The sequence below is a fragment of the Emydura macquarii genome, unplaced genomic scaffold, assembly GCF_026122565.2.
Source record: "Emydura macquarii macquarii isolate MOO-44397 ecotype Brisbane River unplaced genomic scaffold, CSIRO-AGI_Emac_v2 contig_2184, whole genome shotgun sequence".
NCBI classification, from domain to species: Eukaryota; Metazoa; Chordata; order Testudines; family Chelidae; genus Emydura; species Emydura macquarii.
Window position 1 is genome coordinate 1,624,070 of NW_027132321.1, and position 26,187 is coordinate 1,650,256.

Sequence of the window (26,187 nt, forward strand, 5' to 3'; positions counted from 1 at the left end):
GACAGGCGACGCTGCACCCCATTCAATAAAGCGCACTGTGTTCTGACGCGTTAGTGTATTTGGAGCACACCGCTATGATGCACTCAGAGAAGTCACAGCCGCTGGCGGCCCCTCACTGTGTTCCGAAAGCAGCAGCTTTGGTGGCTTGTGCAATTCACCAGGCTCGTGCCACATGGGGCCCAGTTTTGCCATGGCCCTCGGTGTTCTGGGAAGTGTAAGGTCAGTTGTGGGAGGGCTGCAGCGTGGAGAGAAGCTGCTTCTGAGCACCCTGTTTCTCCCAGTCCTCCAGGGGTTATTGCAGGGACCGAGCATTCATTCTCAACGCACACTGGACAGGCCCCCAAAGGGATCTGGCAGCAGGTGTGACATTCCCACAGGTCACTCCGGTGGTGCTTGCAGTACACACACAGCGCAGTGTGAGCTCACTTAGGCTACCCCTCTCCCATACCCCGCAGAGAGGATAATCCTCCGGCACAGTTCAGCTCAGGTGAAATTCATCCCTGGGCAGCAGGCCAGAACGCTGCCTGTGCACACTGCAGTCCCACCCGAGTCCCGTTCTGAGGCTGTCAGTGACATGTAGGGCTTGTTCTGCACAGGGGTGAATTCCACCCGCTAGCAATTGGGTTCGCTAAGTGAAGTAGGGGCAGAGACTTATCCCTAGAGTTGTACAGAAACGCCTTTGCTACAGGGCTGCTGTCGCTCCCCAGCCCAGGGATTTCCGGCAGACCCTGCAAGCGGTGTCTTTAGCTGAATGCTCTCCTTGTCCCCGCTCAGCGTTGCAGCATTGGTGCTCCAGGGGAGCAGCCATCACGTTTAATAGCCAATTTACCAGCCCTGACACCGCACTCTTCCTTCTTCACCAGCTTGTATATCGGCAAGTAATTACCACGACGGGAAGGCATCAAATATTTATATCCCCTTAACCCAGGAATTTGTCTATACTGAGCTGCCGCTGATCTGAACAAAGAGCGCATTAGAGCTGGGGGGCTCACAGAGGCATCGCCACGTCACTGTGTAATTTCTTCCCATACAAGATGCTGCAGCTGTCTATATTAATCAATTACTCCTAAGCGCTGAAAGCTCAGAGCTGCTGGTATTTGATGCACCTTTTATGCTAACCCCCGTCTGGCAGCTGGAGGCAAAGGAGCTGAGAGGCGCTGGGCCCAGTCTAGCTAACCAGTGAGTTTTGCGTCTTCCACCACTGTAGTATCTGGACGCCTGCCCAACATTTAAAAAGATGCGATAGGCGTCTGGGGGCTAAACCAAACCCACTTGCCCATGACGTCAATGGGATTAGAATGAGGAGCACAGGGTGGCATGCACCTCTGTGCAGAGGGCCAGGACAAAGTCTGGGACGTAGCTCAGGCCTGGTCTACACTAGGTATAACTGCGTCACTCAGGGGTGTGAAAAATCTACATCCCTGAGCAACGCAGTGAAACCAACCTAAGCCCCAGGCTAGAGACAGCGCTAGGTTGGCGGGAGAATTCTCCTGTCCACCTCGCTATCCCGCCTCTCGGGGAGATGGATTAACTGTGCTGACGGGAGAACCCCTCCTGCCGGCGTGGGTAATAGTCACACCAAAGCAGGGCCGCTGTGCCGCTGCAGCAGTGTATGTGTGGACATACCTGTCCATGCTCCCACATGCGGCAGTGGTAATAACAATGGGCAAGGCCATGCTCTGTGTCATCTTAGGAAGCATGAGACAATCATGCAAACCTCTGAAAATGGTAATATTGCAAGGGACTGACAAATGAATGAACCCAAGACACCAGCCATTCAAGGGTTAACGTCTATATGCCACTATACCCCCCACTGTCTGGCTTGCACTCAATATAGGTTTTGCAGTTTCCATCAGTTCTATCTGACTTTATTTATTGTTATTTCATGGTCATTTTCTGCTAATGAACCATCACTTTCATTCCTGTCCATAATAATTACTCAATTACCTATCCTGGAGGTATTTTATAACAACATCTCTGGCCGTAAATTTTATTCTCCCTTTCAAACTCCATCATAATTCAGTTTTAATGAAGGTTTGAATCTTTTCTGAATGTGGAAACGATAGACTTTGGTGAAAGGGAAAAGAAAAGTAACTTGCTATGGAACAAATGTCTCCGTATTCCGCCACATTTTTAATAGTTTAAAATGGGATCAACCACATTATCTGAGGAATAAGCAGCGATCCCTGGGCTTGATTTATTGTAAACATTAATGCAGAACTATGCGGGCCCCTCCTGGGCATTACAGGTATCGTTATGCGGAGCTGTTAAAAATTTACTTAGATGGTTTACAATGAAGTCCACTGTGCATGTATTTCAGGGGCACAGGACATTGCAGCTTCTTCCCTTCCTAATAACAGCCCTTGGTACCTGCCTAATGATCTTCCACGTGAAGACCTCAAACGGCTTTCAATCCTTCAGGAATTCATGAAAGAGCGGGTATTTGTCATACTCTCTCCAAAGTCCTTGTTTTACATCCGCGTCCATCTGTCCGTTCGTCAGCTGCCTGTCTGCCACTAAAACCAAGCCAGATGGAAGAGACAAGAACTGACTGGAAGAGCCAGACCCATATTGGATTCCTCAGTGTTCACTCCCACGTCTCCACACTCTTCTTCCTTCCCGGTAGGAAGCAAACACGCTTAGGAGGAATGCACATGTTGTGTATCCTGCCTGGCTGTTTCGGAGTGGAGCTCTTGTCTATCACTAAATAATTTCACCAGCCAGAGTATTTTAAAAGAAAGAGGAGAGGCAAACAAACCCAAAACCCGGCACCCCAGCTTGCAGCCCAGTGCTGTCCCAGAGAACGTGTACCTAGGTCCCGAGTCAGGAAAGCAGCCCTGTTGAAGTCAATGGGACTTAAGCACAGGCTTACGGTTAAGCACAGGCTTCAATGTGACCCTGACTCTCAGCTCTCTGGAGCAGGCTGGATGTCTGATGGCCATTAGCAAGATTGCTGGGAAATCCTGCACAGAGCAGAGCAAAAGCTTCCCTCTGCAGCCGAGTGGCTTCATGCAAATGAGCTGGCAGGGGCTGAAGTCCAGGAGCCCCAGAACACAGCAGGCAGCAGATGTGCTGCCCTGTGCAGAAGTTGGAGAGGATGTGCGGGCAGGGGCGAGTTCAGGGCGATCACACAAAACCCACTGCAGCACTTTAGCTCTCTCCCCTCCCCTCACAAATAGGCCTGTTAAGTGCTGCTCATCTCCTTCACGTTCTCCTTTTGCACTCAGCCAACCCTTTACAGTCCTTAGCGGGCGCCTCTGGCTTGCTTAGCCCATTTGTTCAGAAGATTTGGCAAGCAGGCAGGCAAACAAAGCGCACAAGCTAATACTCGGTGCTCAGAGGCATGCAAAGCGCTCAGGAGACTTAGGTGTTCGATGAACCATAGGCAGCTTCCACCATCCCAGCTCCACGCCTGCCACAGCACTGCAATAAAGTAACGGGAACACCGCCAGGAAGAGGCTGAGGACAGAGCTGAGCCCTTAGCGTTTCGCTAGCCAAGTGGGCTGAGTGTGCCTAGAGAATTGCTGGGGGCTTCAGTGCGGATGGAAGCAGAGAAGCTGAGACTACGTCTATTTCTGCACTTGGAGCTGGGGTGAGATTCCCAGCTCGCACAAATGTCGCCGCTCAAATTAGTGCACGAAGTAGAGGGGTGCGGCTGCAGTACCAGGGACAGCGGCAAGCAGCCGCCCCGAGAGGTACCCAGTGTCTGGGCAGGGCTGTGCTCGGGGCAGCGATGGCTCCAGCTACATTGCTGTTTTTAGCATGCTAGCGCCGTGAGAGCTGGTCACAGCTGGGAGTCACAGCCATAGCCTGCAGCCTAGACATCGCCCGAGAGAGGCCCAGGAAGGTGGGATGCACAGCACTAGCTCAGCCTGCTGGCTCATGGTGCTAGAAAGCCAAAATTAGCATCTTCTGGCCTTCTGTGGTGGGCTCCTTTCCCATGGGCCCCAGGGTGCAGCTTTACCCACCTTCATTAGTTATGCCTCACGGCCCCCTGAGGCTCAGAAAGGTTAAAGGCAAGAGATATAAACCTGGGTGCGGGGCAGTGGGCAGACGGACAAGTCTGTATGTGGGCACCTAAAGAAGCGGCCTGATTTTCAGACGTGCTGAGCCCCCCCTGCTCCCATAGATTTCAGCGAGGGCTGTGAGTGCTCATCTCGTCAGAAATACAGGCGATGCACCTATTTGCCACAATACGGATTTGGTTTTATCACCCCACTTGGAAAATGCTGCCCTAAGTGACTTGCCAGTGGTGGGGGCAGAGCCAGGAACCCAGGAGTCCTGACGGCTTAATGCTGTTCTCTGCTCATGAGACAACACTCCCACCCACAAGCTTTCCTCCTAATCCTACATCCAACTTCCCCACCAAGCCCCATGTAGCACCTCTACAACGCTGTGATACTTTATACAGCAAAATGCTTCCTGCAGGATCCTAGGACAATGACAAGTCATTATTTGTCCCTTTCCCTCTGCACCACACACACAAACACACACCTGCATGCTCACACACATGCCCATACATGTGTACACACATGCTCTCTCTTTCACACACACACACTCCTATGTGCTCACATGCATGCACACACTTCGGGGTAATTTTTACACAGCTGACCTATAAAGCTTCATTAGCAGAGGTATTCCTGTAAGGGTTCCCGTGGGCATGGAAGGACACAGATCCCAGGCTCCCCTCCGGTCCCTTTTACTTCCGTGCTCTGTGTCTGCTCCTTTTCAGTGTGTTGGAAAGTGCAGCAGAGAGAGCAAAGGAGGCCAGAGTGGAGGAAACAGCTCACTATGGCCATTCAGCAAGCGGGCTCCACCAAGCGCACTGATGCGCCAAAGCCTTTTTAATTTCCTCACCAAGGTGCAGCAGGGAGATAAAGAGAAACCTGGTTCTCAGCGTTACTGTCCGGGTTTCTCCCAGCCACACACCGCTCTCCCCATGGGGGCAGGAGGAGCGGGAGAATGAACGACAGGTGACTCGTGTACGTCAGAGCGGCTCAGACACGCAGTGAACAAACCTGCAAAGAATGGCACAAAATCACAGGCTGCTTGGAAGGCTGGGCTGGAAGGGACCTCGCCAGCCCCCTGCGCTGCGGCAGGACCAAGGAACCTAGGCAAGCCCTGACGGTGTTTGTCCAGCCTGCTCTCAAGACCCTCCAGTGACAGGGATTCCACCGCCTCCCTTGGGCGCCTGGTCCGGAGTTTCCCTGACCTTACAGTGAGAACGCTTTCCCTACTATCTAACCTCGCTGCACGTTATCCCATGACCTCTTGCCCTCTCTCCAGTGGCCATGGAGAATAATTTAGCCTCTTCCTCTGTCTAACAGCCCGGCCCCTATCTGAAGAGTGTTTTCGGGCCCCCTCAGGGTGTGTGGGCACAGACTCTGGAGCAAGCAGCAGCGTGCCTCCCACCCTGCATCAACAGATGGGTGGCCAGGCTTACACTAATGCTCTGGGAATGGCTTCAGAGCCTGGGCCACAGGCTGAGCTGCCACTTCCGAGTGCTGTCCATGAGGCTATGCGAGCGCGCTAGAGGGAGCCTGCTCCTCTGCCCTGTCCACCCAGGCTGGCGGTCTCACTCCCACCCGTCCCAGAACGCCGCACAGACGCACCAGGGTCTGCTTTTCTCACGACTAAACAGGCTCCGCTTTTTAACCTCTCCTCCTAGGTCAGATTTTCTAAACCTTTGTCTCCCCCGGACTCTCTCCAGGTCACCCACGTTTTTCCCACAGTGTGACGTCCAGAGCTGGGCCCAGTGCTCCAGCGAGGCCGAGCAGAGCGGGACATTTACCTCCTGTGTCTGACACGCACAGAGCAGAGCAGAACTGAATCGAATGGGACAGAGACCTGACCTAAGCCCCACTCCAGCAAAGCTCTTAGGCTGGGATTTTCAATGGCGCCTAAGGGAGTTAGGTGCCCAAATCTCAATAAAATTCAAAGGGAGTAGTGCTTCTAACCCCCTTAGGCTCCTTCACAAATCCCATTCTTCAGCACTTGCCAGTGATTAGTTCCCCCACTGACTTCAGCACAGGAAGCTTAGCCAAGCCAGTGATTGCTTTAGACAGCAGTGCTTGGAGAGACAGCAGGGTCCTAGTCTGCCCCACATGTGCTGAAGTGAATCAGTGCCGAAGTGCTTTGCCGGACAGGCCCTAGCGGGGGTGTCTCTTCCATTCGGAAGTTTCAGACACTCCTGTGCCCAAAAGAACAGCTGTCCCTGTCCTGCCCCGCAGTGTGACCATCCTGCAGGGGACCTCCCCACGTTTTCCGTCTCCCGTTTGCTCTTCATTCTGACTTTCTTTGCAGCTTCGAGTCTTCGATTTCTTGTCCCTCTGCTCTCACAACACACACACTCGCAGCACAAAGTCGGTGCAATGGAAAAGGAAGATCCATTCGTGTCCCGGGCCCGGCAAACAAAACACTCACACCCCTCCAAGGTGGGAAGAAGCCCAGGTTGCCTCAGCCGTCAGTGTGCAGAGCAGCTGCCATGCGACAGGAGAACTCATTCTCCTCCAGCTCCCGGGGCTGTGAGACCATTTCCCCCCGGACACCTCCCCACGCAGCTCTCTAACGCCAGGCTTTGTACGGCGGCAGCTCCAGCCGGGGCCACAGGGAAGCGCTGCATGCAGGGTGTGGGTGAGAGGCGTTCTCCCACCAGAGCTGGGCGCGCCTGGGGGGACAGCAGGTGCCTGTGTGGGCACCACAGACAGCGCGTGAACAGCACCCGGCACTGAATACCGGCACTCAGGGCAGGCCGTGGCAGAGAGGAGCACTACACCCACGGGAGTGGAGAGGCAGGGCTCAGCTCAGTTGGAGGGAAAAGAAGAGCTTGCGGTTAAAGCACTGGACGGGCACTCAGACCATCTGTGTTCAGTTTCTGGCTCGGCCACAGACTCCCTGTGCAACCCCAAACATGTCCCGCTATTTACGCCAGCCGAGGATCTGGCCCTTCCTCTCTTCGTCCTGCAGCTCCCCAACTGTACAACAGGGATACTGATCCAGCCTTTGTTCAAACTGCACACTGCAAGGGGCTGGGGCTGTCTCTCACTACGTGTTTGTCCAGGGCCTAGCACAAGAGAGCCCGGATCTCCGCTGGTGCCTCTGGGCACTGCCGTGCTAAGAAAGGGAACAGAATTAATTTCCAAGCTCGAATTTTGCCAATCGTCAGCCTCTGCTCTTGTGAACTATGCCGCAGCCTCTCCAATGACCACACATCGGCAGGGCCTCGCCTTTCTGCCCCATCAGCCGGATTTTCATTCCTGCGTGGTTTCAGCCTGGCTGGAAATACCACCAGCAAACAGCCTTCCCTTAGGCCTAAGAGCTAGAAAGAGATGAGAAAATATGGGGACTGGAAAAGGTAACAGAACTTTTTCAAACCTCCATAAGCATAAGTGACTCAAGTTCCCTTTGAGCAAGAAGAGGAGCACGGATTTGGGGCAATTCTTATTTCATCTGGACCAGGTTTGCTTTCTCCCAACCATGGAAAACATGGGCTGTAGGAGGACAGAGCTCTGAACCGGCAAGTTCCCAGCTGATTAAGAAGATATTTGGGGTTTTTTTTCTTGATGCAAATGAATCATTTGGCATCCAATGTTTTGATTCACAGAATTTTAACAAGTAACTTTGCTGTTCCCTCATTCCAGAATTTCAGCTTAATGAACAGCAGCTCATCAGGGCAGTGATGTGACGGCTGTGAGTGACAGCTTTGGAGAAATGAAAGTGAGTTATGGGGCTAGCCAGGTAGTGGCAGCTGCTGCTTACACAGTGCTCCATTGATCTGTTCCATGCTATGTCTCCCTTTTATGTCATTCATCTGTGCAGAAAGAGACCTCAGCTTGGGAACAAGTGCAGTGAAAGCGATAGGATTTTTCTGAGCTTGCCTGCAGGTGCTTCCTTTTTTTGCTGAGCTGCAGGAAACCTCCTTTCGGTTCCATCTGAAAATGCAAATCAGATGGTGTGTTTAACACCGACGGTGGGAAACCCTCCGAGAGCCCAGGACAATTTCCTGGCTGCTTGCATGCTTTTCATTCCAACTTAACTGTTATTTCCCCCCTGGAGCCCTTTCAGAAAAGTCCTATCTCCTAGAAGCAGAAAGGCATTGTAAATGCAAGCGGCTTTTGAATCCGGCATGTAAAAATAAAACAAAAGCGGTGTCCTATTCCGGCTGACCTTTCAGTCAGCAGCCAAACGTGCTTTTTATGGCAGCACCTGACACGACGGGAGCTGCCTACCCCCAGAGAGACTCGGCCCCTGCCAGCTTATCTGATGTAACGATCACTCCATTTCCAGGTGAGGAGTGCTGCAAAACGAAGAGAAGCTGAGAACATTATGACCGCGATGCAAACCCCGACTATTCTCAGGCTCCCTCCTCCCGTGTGGCTGAAATGCAGCTGAGCCTGAAGAGCTGCTCTGTGCCATCATGGGGCGCACACACAGCTCCCCACCCCAGAGCACGTGGGTCCAGTCTCCACACAGAGGGCCTCGCTCAGAATCCAAAGCCCACATGAAGCTGTTCAGATAAGCCTTTAATTGCCCAGACACTCATTTGGGAGGCAGTGTGGTTTAATGGCTATGGCAGTGGAGTAAACGTCTGTTCCCAGCTCAAGGCTCAGTGACCTTGGGCAAGCCCCTTCTCCTCTTTGTGCCCTCCTCCTCCCTTTTGTCTGGCCTGTCCAGTTAGATTGTAAACTCTTCTGAGAAGGGCTTCTCTCTCCATCTGCGTTTCTACAGCACCCGGTATGAGGAGGAGCTGGTCTCTGTTGGTGTTTCGAGGCGTTACCACAACGCGAAGGGTACTAACTTTAAGTATATCGCTATTACCGTAGCAGAAAGTGAGAACCTGAGACATGAGGCCTCGTGTAACAGGCCAGGTAGGAGACCTGAGCCTGAGCTAAAGTAGCAGTCAAGCCCTGCTGTTTTAAATGAAGTTAGCAGAAGTCAGGCTAAACTGACAAGAATAGAGCTGGCCCTGCAAAAACACACATCTCCAGAGAAGTGATAGGCACTGAACACACGCCCATTCCAGAAAGATGGTACCAGAACATCCCGAATGTACCCAGGAATGGTACAAGATCGTTCCGCAAAGATAACGAGGCCACACTGACCCCTCAGGATGGCAACATGGTGATGGTTAGAGATGTCGTGATAATATGAGGGATAGAGATGTTTTGATTGAACCATCCGGTACAAGGTAAAAGGGTGGTGTCTTGTCACGTCAGAGGGTGGCAACCACACAGATCAGAAAGGCAATACACAACTTATTTATATCAGTGTATAAAGAGGGTCTCAAAGGGAGTGTCGTTGTCTGGCCGAGTAAGGAACGGAAAGTCCCGCCCTTTACTGAACTGGTCCATTGTCATGGGCAGACATGTATTAAGTGTACTTGTAGCACTTATAAGGGCACTTTTTACCGTGCCTCGTTGACAATAAACCTGGCCTGGTGCCTTCATTACTGAAACGGATCTCTGGTCTTATTGGGTAATCCAATCGTGGTTTGCTGTATCGGCTATCTGCGCAAAGACGGGACAGCGCACACACTGTGAGAACATACACGCGGCCGACACCTGACAACATCACCAGCAGTAGCTTGACGCAGGATGTGCACCATCTGTGTGCTGTAATCTGCCCTGGCTAGCCTCAAACCAGAGAGGAAATTCTGACTTGCACAGATTTGAAGACTGGTCCATTTATCGGACGCTGCCAGTGATGTAAGCAGCCTGTATGCTGTGCCCTGCCCGGTACACCACGACTACTGATAGTCACTAAATAATTAAAGTTTTAAATTCACTACTGCCTTTTACACATACATTATTAAAAGGCTTTGGAGAGAACCAGTCCTGCTTTTATTGCTCATTATCACTGCACCTCTGTTGGGTTTTTTACTGCATTGTCGTAGCAAGACAACTGTGTATCCTTTGCTAAAAGTCACACACACAAGTCAAACATGTTCACACCCACAAATGCGCACATACAGACACTCTCTCACAACACAGGAAAACAAAAGCACAGACACACACACAGCGGTGGAAGGGTTACTTAGTCTGCATTTGTACAGAGATAAATCTGCACGGAAATACTGAGTGCCTCATACACACATGCTATTAAAGCTGAGATTCTCAAAGCCACTTAAGGGGAGACAGTGTGGCCTAGGGGACAGAGCACTGAATGGGGGCTTCAGGAGACTTGCATTCTAGTCCCGCCTCTGCCATTAGCCTGTAGGGTTAACTTGGCCAAGTCACTTCCTGCCCGGTGCTCAGTTTCCCCATGTGTAAAATGGGGATAATGATACCCACCTTTCTTTGTAAAGCACTTTGAGGTCCACTGTTGAAAGCAGTGACATCCGGGCTAGGTGTTCGTATTATTATAGTTAATTATTAGGACAGACAATTCCCATTAATTTAAATAGGAATCAAAATCCCATAGGCAGATCTGCAAATTGCCTCCTAAATGTACAGTGCGGAATGATCCTGCACTGGCAGGGAGATGGATACAATGACCATCTAGCTCCTTCCCTTGGCTAGGTGCCGTGCGCGTGACTCTCCACTGTCCTGCCCCTGGGGTTGTCATTTGAACCAGTCTAACTGGGTGTGAAATGCTACTAAATCAGAATGGAAGCACGTCATATCTGTTTTGCTCCTGGTGCCAATGACTGCCCAAGGTGCAGGGTACTGGAGAATCTGGCTTGGTAGTTCCTCCACATATAACTGTGCAAACACACGTAGGCAGGGATTTCACCAGTATATGGCGTGGAAGGACTTGGAAGAGGTGCACAAGTTCATCAGCAAAGAGAATTGTTTCTATTCCTCTTCTCTGAGTTCACTAGCAGGGTGTACTTGTCCCATCAGGCCGGGCAGTCACAGGCTCTGCGTTCCAGCCTTTCCAAATGACATTCAGGCCTTTTGCTTCTGTCCTGTTTGAATGCAAACTTTGATGTTTCTTGCTAAACTGCAGCTCCTGAATTACAGAGGACTGTTTGATGTTTAATGGTAGCATAGTGGCGCAATTAGCAAAATAAGCAGGCTAGAGTTCAGGATTCTTAATCCTGTGGATGCCCTACCACTTCCATCCAGCAACAGCTATCCACCATCAGGCTTCTTAAACGAGCAATCACCGACATACTGGGTACCAGGATAAAGAAAGTCACAAAGCTGAAGGCCAGAAAAGACCACTCTGATCACCTAGTCTGACCCCCTGCATAGCACAGGCTAGAGACCCTCACCCAGTGATTCCTGCATCATGTCTATTACTTTGATGAGTTAGCGCAGATCTTTTAGAAAGACATTCAATCTTGATTTAAAGAGTTCAAGTGCTGGAGAATGCACCATCTCCCCAGGCAAGAAGCAACTGATAAACAACATAAAAACAGAAAATATTGAGCTGCTGCTGTCACTCCACACGATGATACACCTGCTAATAATTCTTTCAGCAAGTGAACCACAAATCTGGGAATACCCACACACAAAGATCTCAGAACCTCAGGTGACCAAATACATTTGCCCACACTGGGAGTTTCATGATGAATTTGTACCCACATGAGGACAGCACTCTGATGATCAGCGCTAACAAATTCGAACTGACAATGCTGATAACGTCTTACTAAGAGCATTATATGGACCAGCAAACCCAGTTTGCCAATTAGAAGGCACCAACCTATGCAGGGGATTAATTTCCCGGTGAGCCATTCTTCACCAAAGTGCTTCCCTATTCCATTTAGAAATGTCTTAATCTTAGCACTTGATTTATGTGGCTATTTAAATCCAACCTCGTAATCAAGGAAGCAGTGCTAGATCCTGACGCGTTAGCACATTAGTGATTAGATCTTATTTCCAAGGCCAGGTGTTTAAAATTGTTTTCTTGAATCTGCAAACCCAAGAGGCTGGAGTGAGAACTATGTATTAATTCCACCCCTGGGCATTTGACATCATAATCCACCACTACTATGGTTCAGGACACCTCCACAACCCACAGAGGAATTATTTCCTGGTAAATCATGGCAACCCACACACAATCCTACATTTAGTGATGATTTAGAGAGAGAGAGAGAGAGTGTGTGTGTGTGTGTGTGTGTCGGGGGGGATGTTACTGAGGGGTTTTATTCCTGTCTTCCTCTTGTTCAGAAGCAGTGTGGTCTAGTGGGATTTCCATCCCAGATCTGCCACTCACCTACTGTGTGGCTGTCCAAGTGACTGTTTATTCACACCCGAGCGACATCAATTATGCTGACATAGGCTGCAGTGTAGACATGGGCTTAGACTGCAGGCTGTGTGGCCCAAGGACTGTCCCTCAGTCGGTGTCTGTACAGCGCCCAGTACAATGAGCCCCTGATCTCGGCTGAGGTCCCTAGGAGAGGCTGAGTTACCGTGTTGCCAGCTATCACGAGTCTCATGGCAATTGACGCTTTTTGCAAAGCCTCAGCTCCAAGAGTCAAATGATTACACAAGAATTTCAGCTTTCATTTAAAAACAGAGAGTTTCTAGCTCTCCTGGCTGCAGAGAGAAAGCTGGAAAACATGAGTCCAAACATTTCAAAAAGCAGAAGGCAAATAAACAGAGCGCATGTCTTACTTTTAAAAACTGTCACAGGGTTTTTAAGCCAATCTTCTGACGGGGGCAGGGAGTGGGGTCTGACTCATGATTTTTGAACTCTGGGGTTGGCCATACTGTTACATTGATGAATCCACCTCTTCCCCAGGGCTCTGCCATGCTCAGTTCCCTGGTACCAGGCCTGGTTCCAGCTAGGAATAAATGCAATGGGGAACATTTTTAGAAGGAGTGAGTCTCAGGTGAAATTTGCAACTACAAAATGAATCATGTGGGCAGATCACTTGCACCTCTCACTCTCTGATCCGCTCCCACAAACAAGGATTAGAGATGCAAGCGCCCAGTTCAATTCCAGGTGCAGAAATGTGAGGGCAGATTTTTCAGGGTCAAATTGCACCAAGAAATGGGAGCTCTGCTTTTTGAAATGATAACCTCTGTTAACAACCTGCCCAAATGAATCATGTGGGAGGCAGCTGGGGAAGAACACCCATCAGCCTCCTCAGCAGATTGAAACTCATTAGACAAGCTGAACGAGGCTCAAGCCATGTCTGACAGAAATGAGACCAACACAGCACCAGAAGTGAGAACTTCTTTCAATATCATGACAATCGGGGAGAACGGAAAGAAACACCATTTATCCAGAGACACAGATTGGGCCACGCCCAATAGTTCTAGCTCAGTTGTCAGCCAGACTGCACTCCCACTGTCAGCACCTGCAGTTCTGCCTGAGTAAGAGATTTAGCCCATTACGCATAGCTCTTTATCTGGGTGTGACATACCCAGGCACAAAAACACACACGTACGTGTACACGTACACACCACAGACGTGAACACATAGCAGGTTTCTTCACATAAATATGTATAAAGCAGTGTAAAATTTGGACTGAACCCACACCCCACAAATATAGCTAAGGATTAGCTCTGTTACAATCACGATGAATCTGTGGCTTATTAATGTCAGGCCTGTTTTTCAGAGGCGCCAAGCATCCGCAGTTCCAGCTGATTTTCATGGGAACAGTTGGTGCTCACCAAATCTTTGAAAATGGGACCACTTATTTCCATGCCTACAAAAGAATATGAGCAACTAATTATAGGCACCCGAGTACATGCAGTCCTCCCCTAGATTGCTGCAATGTTCCTGACCACTCCAGCTGCTAACCTCTGGTTCTCAAGACAGTCAGGATTTTCAATTCTGTGGTATGTGACTTGGACAAACGTGAAGGCTTGATACCAGCAGTCTATCTGTCAGTCTCCAACCAGATTATCACTGGGGATGGGCAGTGATAACAGACAGAGCATTATGCTAAAATAAAAACCTCTATGGATTTCTCTAGCTGAATAAACACATCTGCAAACGCTGCAAATCCCGCACTTATCTCTCAGCAAGCGTCACACAGTATGTCTGATAGGAATGCTTCCCCAGCCAGGGCTGCATTTTCAATTTCAGACTTCACACTGAGCAATCAAGGATCCCATCTGGGACATCACTCAAATAGACCACAAATGTCCTGGGAAGCCCTGAGATCTTGCCCAAGATAATTCCAGAGATGATCATGGAGGTTACAAAGCGGGGAAAGCAGGTAAGTGCTGACTAGCTGGAGATAGTCACATTGGGAGATATGTGTTGGTTTTAAGCAACAAGGGTGAAGATTATGGGATTAGAACTGGTTTAACTGTCGGGGGAAATCAGGGAAATCGGACAAGGGCTAGGGTTAGGATCATGCAAAAATGAGCGCAAGAGCATATTCAGTGTAACCCTTAAATGTCTTCTCTCCCAAACATAGACCACATGAGAGTGTCGGGGCTCCAGCAACAGCACTGCCTCTAGCCAGAGTTAATGTTCTGTCTATATTTCTGTTGTGAACCTCTATGCTGGGACGCTTTCGTTTGCAACAATCACTCCCTTCTTGGCTCTTCCTGAGGCTGCTGTGCACGTGCATGGCATATCGTGCAGCTCAAAAGTGGTCTTAAGTTTTCTGCCGGCAGACTGGTGCAGTGTGTCTTCAGGATTCTGATGTGTGTGCGCGTGTGTGTAATTATAGAGACAGATACATATGCACACCCACCCAGAAATCTGTGAGAATTTAGATGCATGGCTGCTGCAGTGCGTTTCCTTCCAGCAAGACACACACTAGAAAGAAAGGAAGTCATAAATTAAGGCAGCATTTGCACCTAACCCAGGACCAGTCTCCAATCATTAGTCCTTTGCCGCCATGCTACGGAACCCTGCCAACACTTTACTGACTCTCCCGTGAAGTCACTTTGGCCAGACGCCAAAAGGTCCATGTGGATCTAATGCCCAGTGATTTCAATGGGTGTCAGGTGCCTGAATACCTTTGAGGATCTGGACCTTTCTGTTCAACAATATGATCTCCCTGAGATCACACACCAACTTGAAACCCTGCCTTGCAACCCGACATTAGTGAATACCTGAATAACTATCCTCATCTGTAAAGTACACTGTTAACTTCTTCACATACTACACAGCAGACAGCAAAAGAATGGAAGATTGATCATTCTCACAACTTCTTACCTTATCAAAACACAAACATCTACTGAGTACGTACATCGCCACTCTCAACAAAACCTGATCAGCTACACACAATACGTCCTCTGAAAATAAAACACACCCAGAGCTGTTACTGAAGTTCGCAGAGAGGGACTGTTTTGTGTGTATATTCGGGATAGGTTGTATAAGGACATCACAAATTAACATGTCAGAGCAAGGTGTATGGCTCTGTGATTTGGGTTCTACGTCAGTTTGCACTCAGCTCATGTTTCAAGATTCCCTTCACAACCGGAGGGATAACATTTTATTTTTTTAATGAAAGCTTACAGACTAGAGCATCTATCTGATGACAAATGTGCTTCGTGACAATCATAATGTCCTGGATAGAAATGGTTATGACTAACAGTATTCAGCAATCAAAAATTAACACATTAATAGACTTGAAGCATAGATGCCTTAGATTTTGCTACAGTCAAGAAGTGAATCAGTTTTCAAATCCAAAAAATCAGAGCCAAAAAATGGTTAGATTCACCAAGAAATAATTCTTAAAGGGCCCATTTTAAAATCATTATAACTCATAACCCAGTTAACAGATTTACTGGCAAACTGCTCAGAAAAATCATCCTGTTTCCCAAGGCTAAGTGCTGTAAGTGTTCTGAGGATACACAATACCATTCACACAAAGAGCTGCAGTCACTGCTTTACGGGAAAACCTCAACACAGCCTTAATGAGGGTGCCTCTTATCCTGGAGAGAACACACTGACCCCCACTGCCCCCTTTTTATTGACTTCCGTTTGGTGCTATGAGAAAGCCCAATAAATCTCCGCAGCGAGTCCATGAAGCTCTTGAGTCACTGAATCCAACCCCTGTGTTGGACAAGACGTTATTCTCTCTAGCATGGTTTCAGCCGGTCCCTGCGTGAGCACCAGATTCTCTCCTGTGGCGTGGCGGAGCACCCTCACTGCTAAGAAGATGCGGCCGTGCAACAGACACGTGGCTTGGAACTTCATAGCCAAGAATGAAGCCAGTAAGACCTTAAGTCACCACCTCGTCCCATCCCCAAACCGTCCATTTGAAACACTCGCCCCCCACTCTCCCCATTTCAAGACACTCAGATGCCATGGGCGTGGGCTGGCGTGCAGGAGTGTTGTGAATGAAATAGAAAACAGCTCGCCCTACCTGAATGGCTTCTGTGATGTGATGAGGCCAGTGACAATCTTCCCCATAGCGTGATAAGGCAGAGAGTGAGCACCAGTACCCATGTGCTCCAACTTTGTGTGTCTCTTTCACTCATTCTACCAAAGAGAGAGAGAGAGAGAGAGATGCTAGAAGAGAGAACTGTGGGACTGTGCGGCAGGCCAGGGGACGGGCCTGCAGGGAGAAGAGGGCTGGAGGCAGCAGCGCATGGATACACTGACACCTTTGCAGAGCGGTGCCCCAGGACACAGGATGAACGATGGAATGGCTGCCCTGCCCACGCTCTGTGCACAGCATGCACACGCCCGCGTGCCCACACCCAACGCTTGGAATGTGTCACTAAACTGTCTCACCCACTTGAGTGCCCTCCGCCGGCAACGTGGCCTCGGCACGTCCTCTCTGGGAGCTCCCCTTGCTAGGGACTGGAATTTGTCACTTGGGAGAGATGCCTGAATCTCTTCTGTGAATCCCACATGCTCCTTTTTCACTCCTACCCAGTGAGACAAGGGGCTCAGTCTCCTGGCCAAGTGGATGCCTCTTCTCTGGCTTTCCCAGCTCCTGCATGACTGTGGGCCCTCTCCCTGTGTTAAGGCAGCAGCAGTGCAACGGAGGAGAGAGGGAACCTACCTTCCACGCGTGGCCCACCTCAAGTGGCTCCTGAACTCGAAAGCTGCCCAGCACCCCGTGCTCCAGGCCCCAGCTCTACTCTATGGAGAGGGGGTCACGGCCTCAGTAGCTCGGGGCTTGGTCCATCTCTGAACTACAGTTTTGACTGATTTTGTGAAACAGACTCATCCCACTTCTTTGCTGGTGTTTAACAGCACAGATTCTGCTTGTCATTACACAGGCTTAACCCCCAGTGATTCCAGTGGAGCTACTCTGGGTTTACACCAGGGAACTGGGACTGCCATTTGGCCCCAACTATTTTTATGTGTAGGAAAAGGAGGGTAAAAAGGCATCTTGTCATTTCAGGCTAGCACCCCTGCAGTGAACACACACCCACAGCGGTACACACAGCAGCATGCACCTTGAAGAATTCTCCCTTCTGGCAGAGATGTATTCTGACCTCTGAAAGCAATACTGCCTGTTAAAGCAAGAAGTAGCAGTGGCAGAGACATTTACCTCTTACTGGGGTTTCGCAGCCACTTCTTGTGCCTCCGCCAATCTCAGACAGGTCTGGTCTTTACAGAGATGGGCAAACATCAGTGCATCTGAAAGCAGAGAGAGAAACAGCCCCTTGAATAATGACACCGCCTATGAGACCTCCACCTGAGAGAATCAGAACGGTTCACAGCTCCCTGGGAGTAAGCTGACTTGGAATGACCCACAGCCGCAATTATCCAGGCACTGCAATCAGCTCATCTCCTGTGTGCAACCACAAGAGCACAGCTCTCCTGCCCTCTGGCTCAACAAGCACAGGTTTCCTGGTCAGCATGGGAATGCAGCAGGGCCACTCGGTCACGCAGCGGGAGGAGCAGGGATGTGCGTGAGCAGAGCAGACACGTAGGAGGCCGTGCACATACCCATTCACACACACAGCCACACGCATCCCCCCCTCCCTCTGGTACTGACCAGAAATTCTGCCCTGCACCTGATGCTTTCCCAGTGAAAGTTCGGCTGAAACTCATGTTTATACAAAACGTTTTGCTTTCGATAAATTGGCATTTTTTCCAGCAAAAAGAATTTCACTGAAAAATTCCTGACCAGCTGTACTCATGACATCATAAGCTGAACAAATTTCAGCCCAAAACCAAACCAGCCACCCAGTCGAGAAAACAATCCTTTAACTAATTCAAAGGGAGCCTTAAAAATCCCTTAAGTAATCCAGTGGTCCTAATTCGGAACTGACTTGTCCCAGTTTTAAACTAGTGTGACTCCATTGATTTCAGTGGTTATTCTTGATTTTCACTGGTGTAAATGATATCAGAAGAGACACACTATACACCTACACTATGCATGGAGAGCAGACACACTAAGTACAGACTGAGAGTACAAGTAAAGAGTGAGTAAACTAGCAGTGAGATATTTTCAGAACACCTGCCTTCTTCAGCCAGGGATTGAACACAAATTATCATTATGGTTGCACTGTAAATCAGGGACTTGCTGTGTCAGATGCTGTACATACAGTAGACGGTTGCTGCTCTAAAGAGTTTGCATTCTAGATAGAAAAGAGAGACACAGGCTTGCAAAAGGGTCTGTCATTCTCCCTGTTTTACGGATGGGGAAACTGAGGCACAGTGCAATGAGGTGTCTTGTCCAAAGTCACAGCCGCAGATGTGGAAGAGCTGGGAACTGAACTCAGATCTGCCAAGTCCCAGTCCAGCATCTCAGCCCCAGGACCTTCCTTAGGGACAGCTGCAGCACTCAGTTGAGAAGACCACCCCAAATAATAAAGAATACAAACAGCACATACAGAATTACACTGCTTCCCACAATGGTAAGACGGAACACTTCGTTACCACCTGTTTATTGCCTGGATTACACCGTGAAACGGGAGAAACACGCTGCTGGCAGAGATGAAACTATTATGGGCAGGTCCCGTGGGAGCCTCAGCAGTGTGACCGAAGCAGCGTCCTGGCAACGCGAGAGCCAGGACAAGCCTGCAAAGCACAGACACCACACCTGGATGTTGGCACACAAGTTCTGTTCATATCTGTGCACAACCTGCCCCAGTCTGTCTGGCAGCTGGCAGCCCCCAGGCAGACTCAAGTAGCAGCTCAACCCTTGAATTTACACACTGCTGTCAAATGACATACTGGCAGGCGCATTATAGTATGTAAAATAATGCACCCATTCAGCGCATTGTGCATGCTTCTTACGGCATGGGGGCTGAATCACAGCACTACCCTGCTAGAAATGCCCATAACAATACACACAGCAGTCAGCGGAGAGCAATCGGTTCAGGAGCTGGGCCAGGGATGAAATTCCTGCCCCACCCCAAAGACAGACAACGTCCCGTTTCCCATCCCCAAACCCCAGGTCCAGCTGCATCGCGACTGAGGACCTGGCCACCCAGAGCCACCAGCTGCCCGACCACAGCAGAACTGGGCCTGTTGTAGGAGCATGCTGGTTTGGAAGAGACCCCCTGAGCCTCCTCTCCGCTCAGCAGCTGTGCGCTCCGGCTCAGGCACGCTCATCAAAGGCCTTTCCTCTCCTCAGCCTGCTGGTGACACCCTGTTGTACTCCTCCGGTACCCAGCCCAGGCAAGCTGTGTCTGCCTGTGGGCAGCAGCCTGGGCGGAAGGAAATGCAGCTGTTTTGCTCCTTAGCATGTGTCAAAAACAGAGGGACCAAGCAAAGGCCACAGCTCATGGGGGGGCCCCCCTTGGCCACCTGCCAGGCAGGTGGGGGTTTCCCTGAGTGTGACTCGGCTCCTCCATCAGTCAGCTACCTGCCCTGGAGCTGCTCCTCCCCACAGGGTCCCCTTGAAATCGTGCCTCTGCCAGCGAATCTGGTGCTGGTGCCGGGTGGACATCTCTGGAGAGCCCCTCCTCTAGCTGGCTCAAGAACAGCTGCCTCCCAGGCAGCAGCTGGGCCGCCTTCCCACCCCCACCACCCCCTGCCCACCAGAGCCCAGCTCTGCCGAGGAGAGGTCAGCCTGGCCCAGCAGCTCCGCGGCAGCCTCTCACAGGGACAAACAGCGTGCCTGCGGGGACACCGGTCCCTAGAGACTACTGTGATTATTTGTTCTGTGGCAGAAGCGCCACTGAGGTCACTGGCCTGTTGGGCCAGGCTCTGTGCAGACATCTAGCCCCAAAGATCTTGCCAAGACAGACAAGGAACCGGGACACCGAGATAAAGGGACTGGCCCAGGGTCACGCGTGGAGCCTGTGATTCCTGCGTGTCAGTCCAGAGCAGGGCCCCCAGATGGGGTGGGAGAAGGGTACACTTTACCAGGCTGCAACCCCCATGGGTGTGTGTGTGGGAGGGGGCCTGTGTTACAAGTCTGTACTGGGCCCGAAAAAATGATGCTTGGGCCCTGGTCCAGAGCCCCCATCACGCATCTACGCCTGTGCTGAGTTTTCAAGCAATCTCATGTTTGTGGAATCTGAACTGGGGGGGGAGGGTCTTTTGGGGGGATGTTCTGGGGTTTGTGGAGGAAAAGTAACCCCTCTCACACGGCTATCTATGCACCCAGGGGCTGATCCGGCCCTCACACGCTAGCATTCACGCACCGAGCTGGGAGCCTGCCATGACAAGCGCTAAGCCTCGCTGGAAAGCGCTGGGCTGCACCACTTCTGGCAGCCGTCCCCCGGGTCACTTACAGCAGCTCACACACAGAGCTGGGAACCGAATGCACGCCTGCTGGCGCCCAGCCCAGAGCCCTAGTTAGGGGGCCATACTGCCTTCCAGTCCCCAACCCCACTGTGATGGTGCCCAGCCCCACCCAATGTGCAGCAGATGCAGGGGGGTGTGCAAACTTCACTGCACCCCACTGGCATGGAGCTGGCGCGTGGCGCTCCTTCTCCATGCCGCAGGCTTGGCACCCCAAGCAGGGCCGGACAGGCTGGCAGGAGCAGAGCGGTCACCTCACCTCCTTGCCAAGATTTTCTTTTCCGCAGCTTTTAAACAGATCCCTCTTGATATTTATGGCCCTGGGCCCAGCGGGTGGGGCGGCTCAGGGACTCTGCCAGAGCGAGGAGAAAGCAGCAATCAAGATAAGAGCCTCAGTAGCAAAAACACCATTCTGCACATCAAAGGTAAAATGACAACTTCACAGCCTTGTTTATTGCCTGCTGGGACCTACCAGGGACCAGGGCAAATAACCATGTCCCCTGTAAAACCTCAGTGCCAAACCGTGATTTATTAAAGACAAGCTGGAGAATCAGTAAATACAACCTGTGCTGACGCAGACGCTTGTGAGCAGCCCCGGCTGACCTGACACACGACAACCTGCCCCCCCTTCCCCCTCAGAACAGGCTGACATGTCGCAGGGCCAGCTGGCAAACCGCCCCTGTCAGAAGAGGCATGTGGCGTTCAGTCATTTGCCTTCAACTGTTGTATTCCTTCATCTTTGGCAGAAGTGGTTGAGATGGGGGAGAAAGCGAAGGGAGAGGCCGGACTTCCCAGGGTGCACTCAGCCCAGCCCGCACTCCGCAGCACCCCTTCCTCTCCTGCATGGCGGGACGCTGGAGCTGCAGCTTCAGGCTGCACCCTTCCTTGAATGTCAGTAGCACCTAGTGACATCAGGGCCCATTGCGCAGGGAGCTGTACCCAGAGAGTCCCTGCCTCTAGGAGCTTACAATCTAAACAGACCAGACAGACACAGACGGGAAGAGACTTGCCCAAAGACACCAACACAGCTGGGAAGAGACTCCAGGTCTCCTAAGCCCCAGTCCTGTGTCCTAAACGCAAGACCAGCTACTGCCTCTCTCCTGCCAGGAGACGTCTGCCTCTAAGGAGAGCAGTGCCAGCTGTAGGGGCACCCAGACACAGCACCACCCAAGGCTGGATGCTTTTACATCCTGATTGAATAATGCCCTGGAAAGGGGCACTACGCTGTAAGGACGATGCTTGCCTTGGTTACCAGGAGATGAATTAAACGGCCCTAAAAGACTTTCTCATTCGTCTACAACTGACAGGCCCTAAGCTGTGCCCAGCCTCTCCTTATCCAGGCAGGACCCTGCCCCGTCTACACCCCACCCTGCATTCCAGCCACATGTGCTCAGGCAAGACCCCGTGACAGGACAGTGGGGATTTGTTAAAATCCCACCACCCCACTGCAGGGAAACTGGAGTAATCCCTGCCCGTGATGGGAGTCGCTCTCACTCCATCAACCCCCGCCAGAGATGGCTAATCCCTGTGTCCCAGTACAATACCCCGAAGGGGAAATCAGAGGTCTCTGGAACAGACTGGATTGCCCCCAATGTCAAGTATCTGCAGAAAATGTACAGGGGGAAGCACTGATGGAGAGGAAGAGACTATCCTAGGAACACTCCGCTACATCCCCGCTGCCCCAGCCCCTATTTTAGATTGCACACAAAGCCAGTTCACACATCCAGGTATTTTTCAGGAGCAAAGTCTAAACATTTCCAGCAGGACCATCGAATGCAGGTTTGTTTGCCAGCTGGCAGGATTTCACCACCACTTGTCCGCCTGTCTGCCAACACATGCGCCCCTGGGTCGCAGGGATAGCACAGCCTAAGGAGGGGAAATCCTTCAGGAAGCCCCTCGGGAAAATATTGGCAGTGCTCTGCACCGAAAATACAGCACTCTGCCGCTGCCAGGAGAGTGTGGGGAGCTGAGCCTCTCTCCAGAAAAGAACATACACGTCCTGACTTTAGCGCTGCTGTCTGCAGGCTGTAGGAAGGGAGCAAACACCGCTGGTCCATCCCACGCCATCCTAATAAGCTTGAAATTACTACTGGTTGCTAAGGTATGTCCATTACTTCCCCGTCTTAAAGAGAAGCATGGGCACAAGATCCAGTGGCTGTAATCCCGCAGAGATGCATGAAGCACCACTGCACACGGCAACGATGAGCCAGCGGACAGACAAGGAAATCTGCTGCAGCTGCTGCTCCGGGCTGCTGCGGGCCCAAGGAAACAGCCAGACTAGAGAGGAAGGAATTGACGAGACACGCTTGGCGGACCAGCCCCTGGCAGGGCGCTCTGGGCTGCTCACCGCCTGCCCGCCCATGAGGAATCCTGCCGGACGGTGCCTGTGTTGCTCCTTTGCCACCATTTTAGTAACTCACACATTTGTAGTGGCACTCGGCACACACTTCTGTGAATGCAGGGGGGGGAGCAGTGCTGGCTAGTGACTGGAGCCGGGGCTCGGAGTCAGGATTCTCTGGCTCTGCCACTGAGCTGGGCAAGTCACATACGCGCGCCGTGCCTCGGTTTCCCCAGCTGTCAGAGGAGGTGGGGGTTTGTGAGGCTCAGCTGCCCGTCCCTACAGAGAGTTTTCCCAACTGGAATGCCACGTGCTGGTGCGACGTCCCAGGAACATGCAGCAGCATGGCACCATCCCCAGCTGACATGGCCCCGTGACAGCGCCCCATTGCTTTGGGAAGTTGATCTAAAGAGCAACCTTTCTTTCTGTCCCTTTTCCACCCACCCCACCCCCAAGATCCCAAGCCCCAGGATATTTCTTCCCCTCCGTCATGTATTCTCCTTCCCCCCTCGGAGAACCAGGCCAGGAGATCAAGCATGCGCTGACCCCGTACGAGCTGTCTCACACACCGGCACTGCCCAGCCAGGGCCCTGCTCCCAGCCCCAAACAGCTGGGCGTGCTGTGCCCGGGGAGACTGCAGGGCCCAGAATGGCAGGCGGCCCCGCCAGCGCCACGCAGGGAATTTGCTGGAGATGGATCCGAGCAGGCACGGCAGTAGACAGCTGTCCTCGTTCAGACAGCGCCGCGCCTGGCCCGGCTGCTCCATTCTCCCCCGTTTTATTCCCTCCGTCTCTGGCTGCAGATGTGATGCCTCGCGGCAGCTGTTTCTCTGAGGCCACGTGCTCATCCCACCAGGCCAGCTGGCAGTGGCTGGGTAGCCAGCTTTTCCAGAAACTGGGACACAGCTGGTTTGCAGTTGAGACGCGTCCCACATGGCGAACATCCCCACAGCTCACCCTGAACAGCAATGACCCTTCCCGAGAAAGGGGGCAGAGGGAAGGTGTCAGCTGGTGCAGGTTATGGGGGCAGCATTTTGGAGCAACTGTTCACTCCACTGTCATGGCCAACACCTGCCTGGCTGCTTTTTATGGGCGTGCCCTTGGAAGGGCTGGAGTAGGGGCTGGGAGTCAGCATGCCTGGGTTCTCTTCCTAGCCCTGCCACTGAGTCCCTTAAGCGCTCCGTGCCTCAGTTTCCCTGTGAGGGGCTGGTGAGGCTCAGGCAGTGAGCGCCTCCAGCATGCCTTGCTTTGTTACGACCTGTTACTGCACGCAGCAACTAGTATCTCCCAGGGGAGCCCTCAGCGAAGAGCAGAAAGGAAGCACACTGAAAGGAGAGCGCAGTGGCTGGGCGTGAGTCTGGCGCCAGGCCAGACAGGCGCAGCCGGGCTGGGGCAGGGAGAGAGCTCAGAGGTGCCCCCTCTCGCAGGTGAGACGGTGGGCGACGCTCAGCACGGGCAGCCCCCCGGCAGAGCCGAGCAGCGGGAGCTCACACTCGCAGATGGGCCCACGTCGATCCGGCACAGGAGCAGCGCGCGCTCCCCGGCCTTTCAGGGTGCAGATGGTGGGCAGCTCAGAGCTCCCTCACTTTCTGCAGTCTCCACTCCTGTCCCCTCCTCTTGGTATGGCGTCATCCCTCCCCCATGAGCCCCGTTCACAGCCCTTGCTCTGGCTGAACCTTCCCACTGACTTCCACGGGACCTTACAGCGCGCGTAGGAGGACAGCATCCGGCCCTAGATTGTAAGCCCTGTAGGGAACGGGCCTTGCCTTCCTCGGCGCCTGTACCGCACCACGCACAGCAATGGCACTTACCGAGATAACAAATGAAATGCATTATTAAACTGAGGATGGGGAAACGAGGCAGGAAGTTTAAGGGACGTGCCCAAGGTCACCGATCGAGCCAACACTAGCAGCTGGGAGTCCTCACTCCCACCCGCCCACTGTAACCAGCATCGAAGGAAGCGGCACGTCACACACAGCTGGGAAAGAGACAATGCCACCCCCACCAAGGCCTGTGTGCCTGTTACCCTTACGGACTGCTTCCAGCAGCAGAGCCACCGATTTCCGGGGAGCAGTGACTGTTTGCACGTCACACGCTGGCTGGCGCCGACGACACCAACATGCTCTCGTCGGACCTCATGGTTGTGCACAGCTCATGCCATTGAACCCCTTGGAAGGGCCGGGCATCAGGCACTGACCGCCGCGGCTTGCACTCAGCACCACAGCTAACTTCTCTGCCCAGCAAAGAGAGGATGACTTGTTTACTTCTCACTGGGGAAAAATGGTCTAACTGCAAGACAGAGCCCTTCAAAGATTTATGGCGCGCACGCAGCAGGGAGGGGGGCTGCCCCCCCCGCGCTCTCTAATCACGTTATGGAAAATCCTGGGGAACGTCTCAGGCCTGACAAAAACATTCCCTCAACTCCTCTCTCTTGCTCTTTTCAATTTCATGGTGAAAGGGAAAAAAATGGTCTCCCATTCCACCTATCACAAACCGTTTCCATCCTGATGGGGCTCACACTGTGGGTTCTTGAGAGGACCCTTCCTACTGGGACAGGGAGAGCAGCTTCGTACCCAGGGCGTAGTTAAATCTAGCCGTGCAGAATGGGCTCCCGCTCCGGGAGCAAAACGCTGTCTGGAGAGACACGCATTGCAGCTCTGGGTTGTTCCGATCACTGCGATGTGCAGATCTCAGGCGTTATTATGATGTGTGTTACCGTAGCTCTTCGAGGCCCCAGCGGAGACTGGGGACCCATCGGGCTGGACGCTGCCCGGAGCTGCAGCCAGCCCCTGCCCTGGCGAGTTTACAGTCTAATTGGACAAGATATGCACAGAGCGGGAGGAAAGGCAGAACTATTAGCCCCATTTTACAAGTGGGAAACTGAGGCCCATGTCCTCCTAAGAGCTCCGCTCTGATGTAGGCATCCAAAGAAGGGGGCAGATTTTCAAAGGAGCTCAGGTCTGTGGGTGCCATCTTTGAAAACCTGGCTGTACGTGTCGCAATGGGAGCTCTTCTGACAACCTGGCCTCCTGCGACTTGCCCAGGGTCACGCAGGGAACTGAACACAGATCTCCTGAATCCCCACCGAGTGCCCTAAGTGCAAAACCATCCTCCCTCTCTGGAATCCTGGTTCGGAGGAAACCGACAGCTGGGGGCCAGACCTGAAGCTGGCCCCACATAAGTAATGCAGTGAAAAAACTGTCTCTGCTGCAAAAGGCTTTCTCTGTCCTGTGAAAAATCCATCGACACCTAGACCCCAGCACGGCCAGAGTAAGATGCAGGCAGCGCAGGTCTGGAATTCAGGTAATGCATTTCCTGGGGGGTTAGGGCCAT

The 26,187-nt window shown here is 52.0% G+C and overlaps 1 protein-coding gene across 3 annotated transcripts in view; it reads right to left on the reverse strand.

Moving 5' to 3' along the window:
- The window catches only part of TAFA3 (TAFA chemokine like family member 3), a 63,017-nt gene that overhangs the window by 19,654 nt on the left and 17,176 nt on the right, over positions 1-26,187 (reverse strand). For all 3 annotated transcript variants that reach the window (XR_010921819.1, XM_067558707.1, XM_067558705.1), the window contains exons 2-3: positions 17,366-17,454; positions 16,226-16,341 (exon numbers count right to left, since the gene is read on the reverse strand). Coding sequence is in view for 2 of the 3 variants with exons in the window: in XM_067558707.1 (XP_067414808.1) it covers positions 16,226-16,340 (115 nt within the window). In the remaining variant the exon portion in view is untranslated. The remainder of the gene's footprint in view (positions 1-16,225; positions 16,342-17,365; positions 17,455-26,187) is intronic.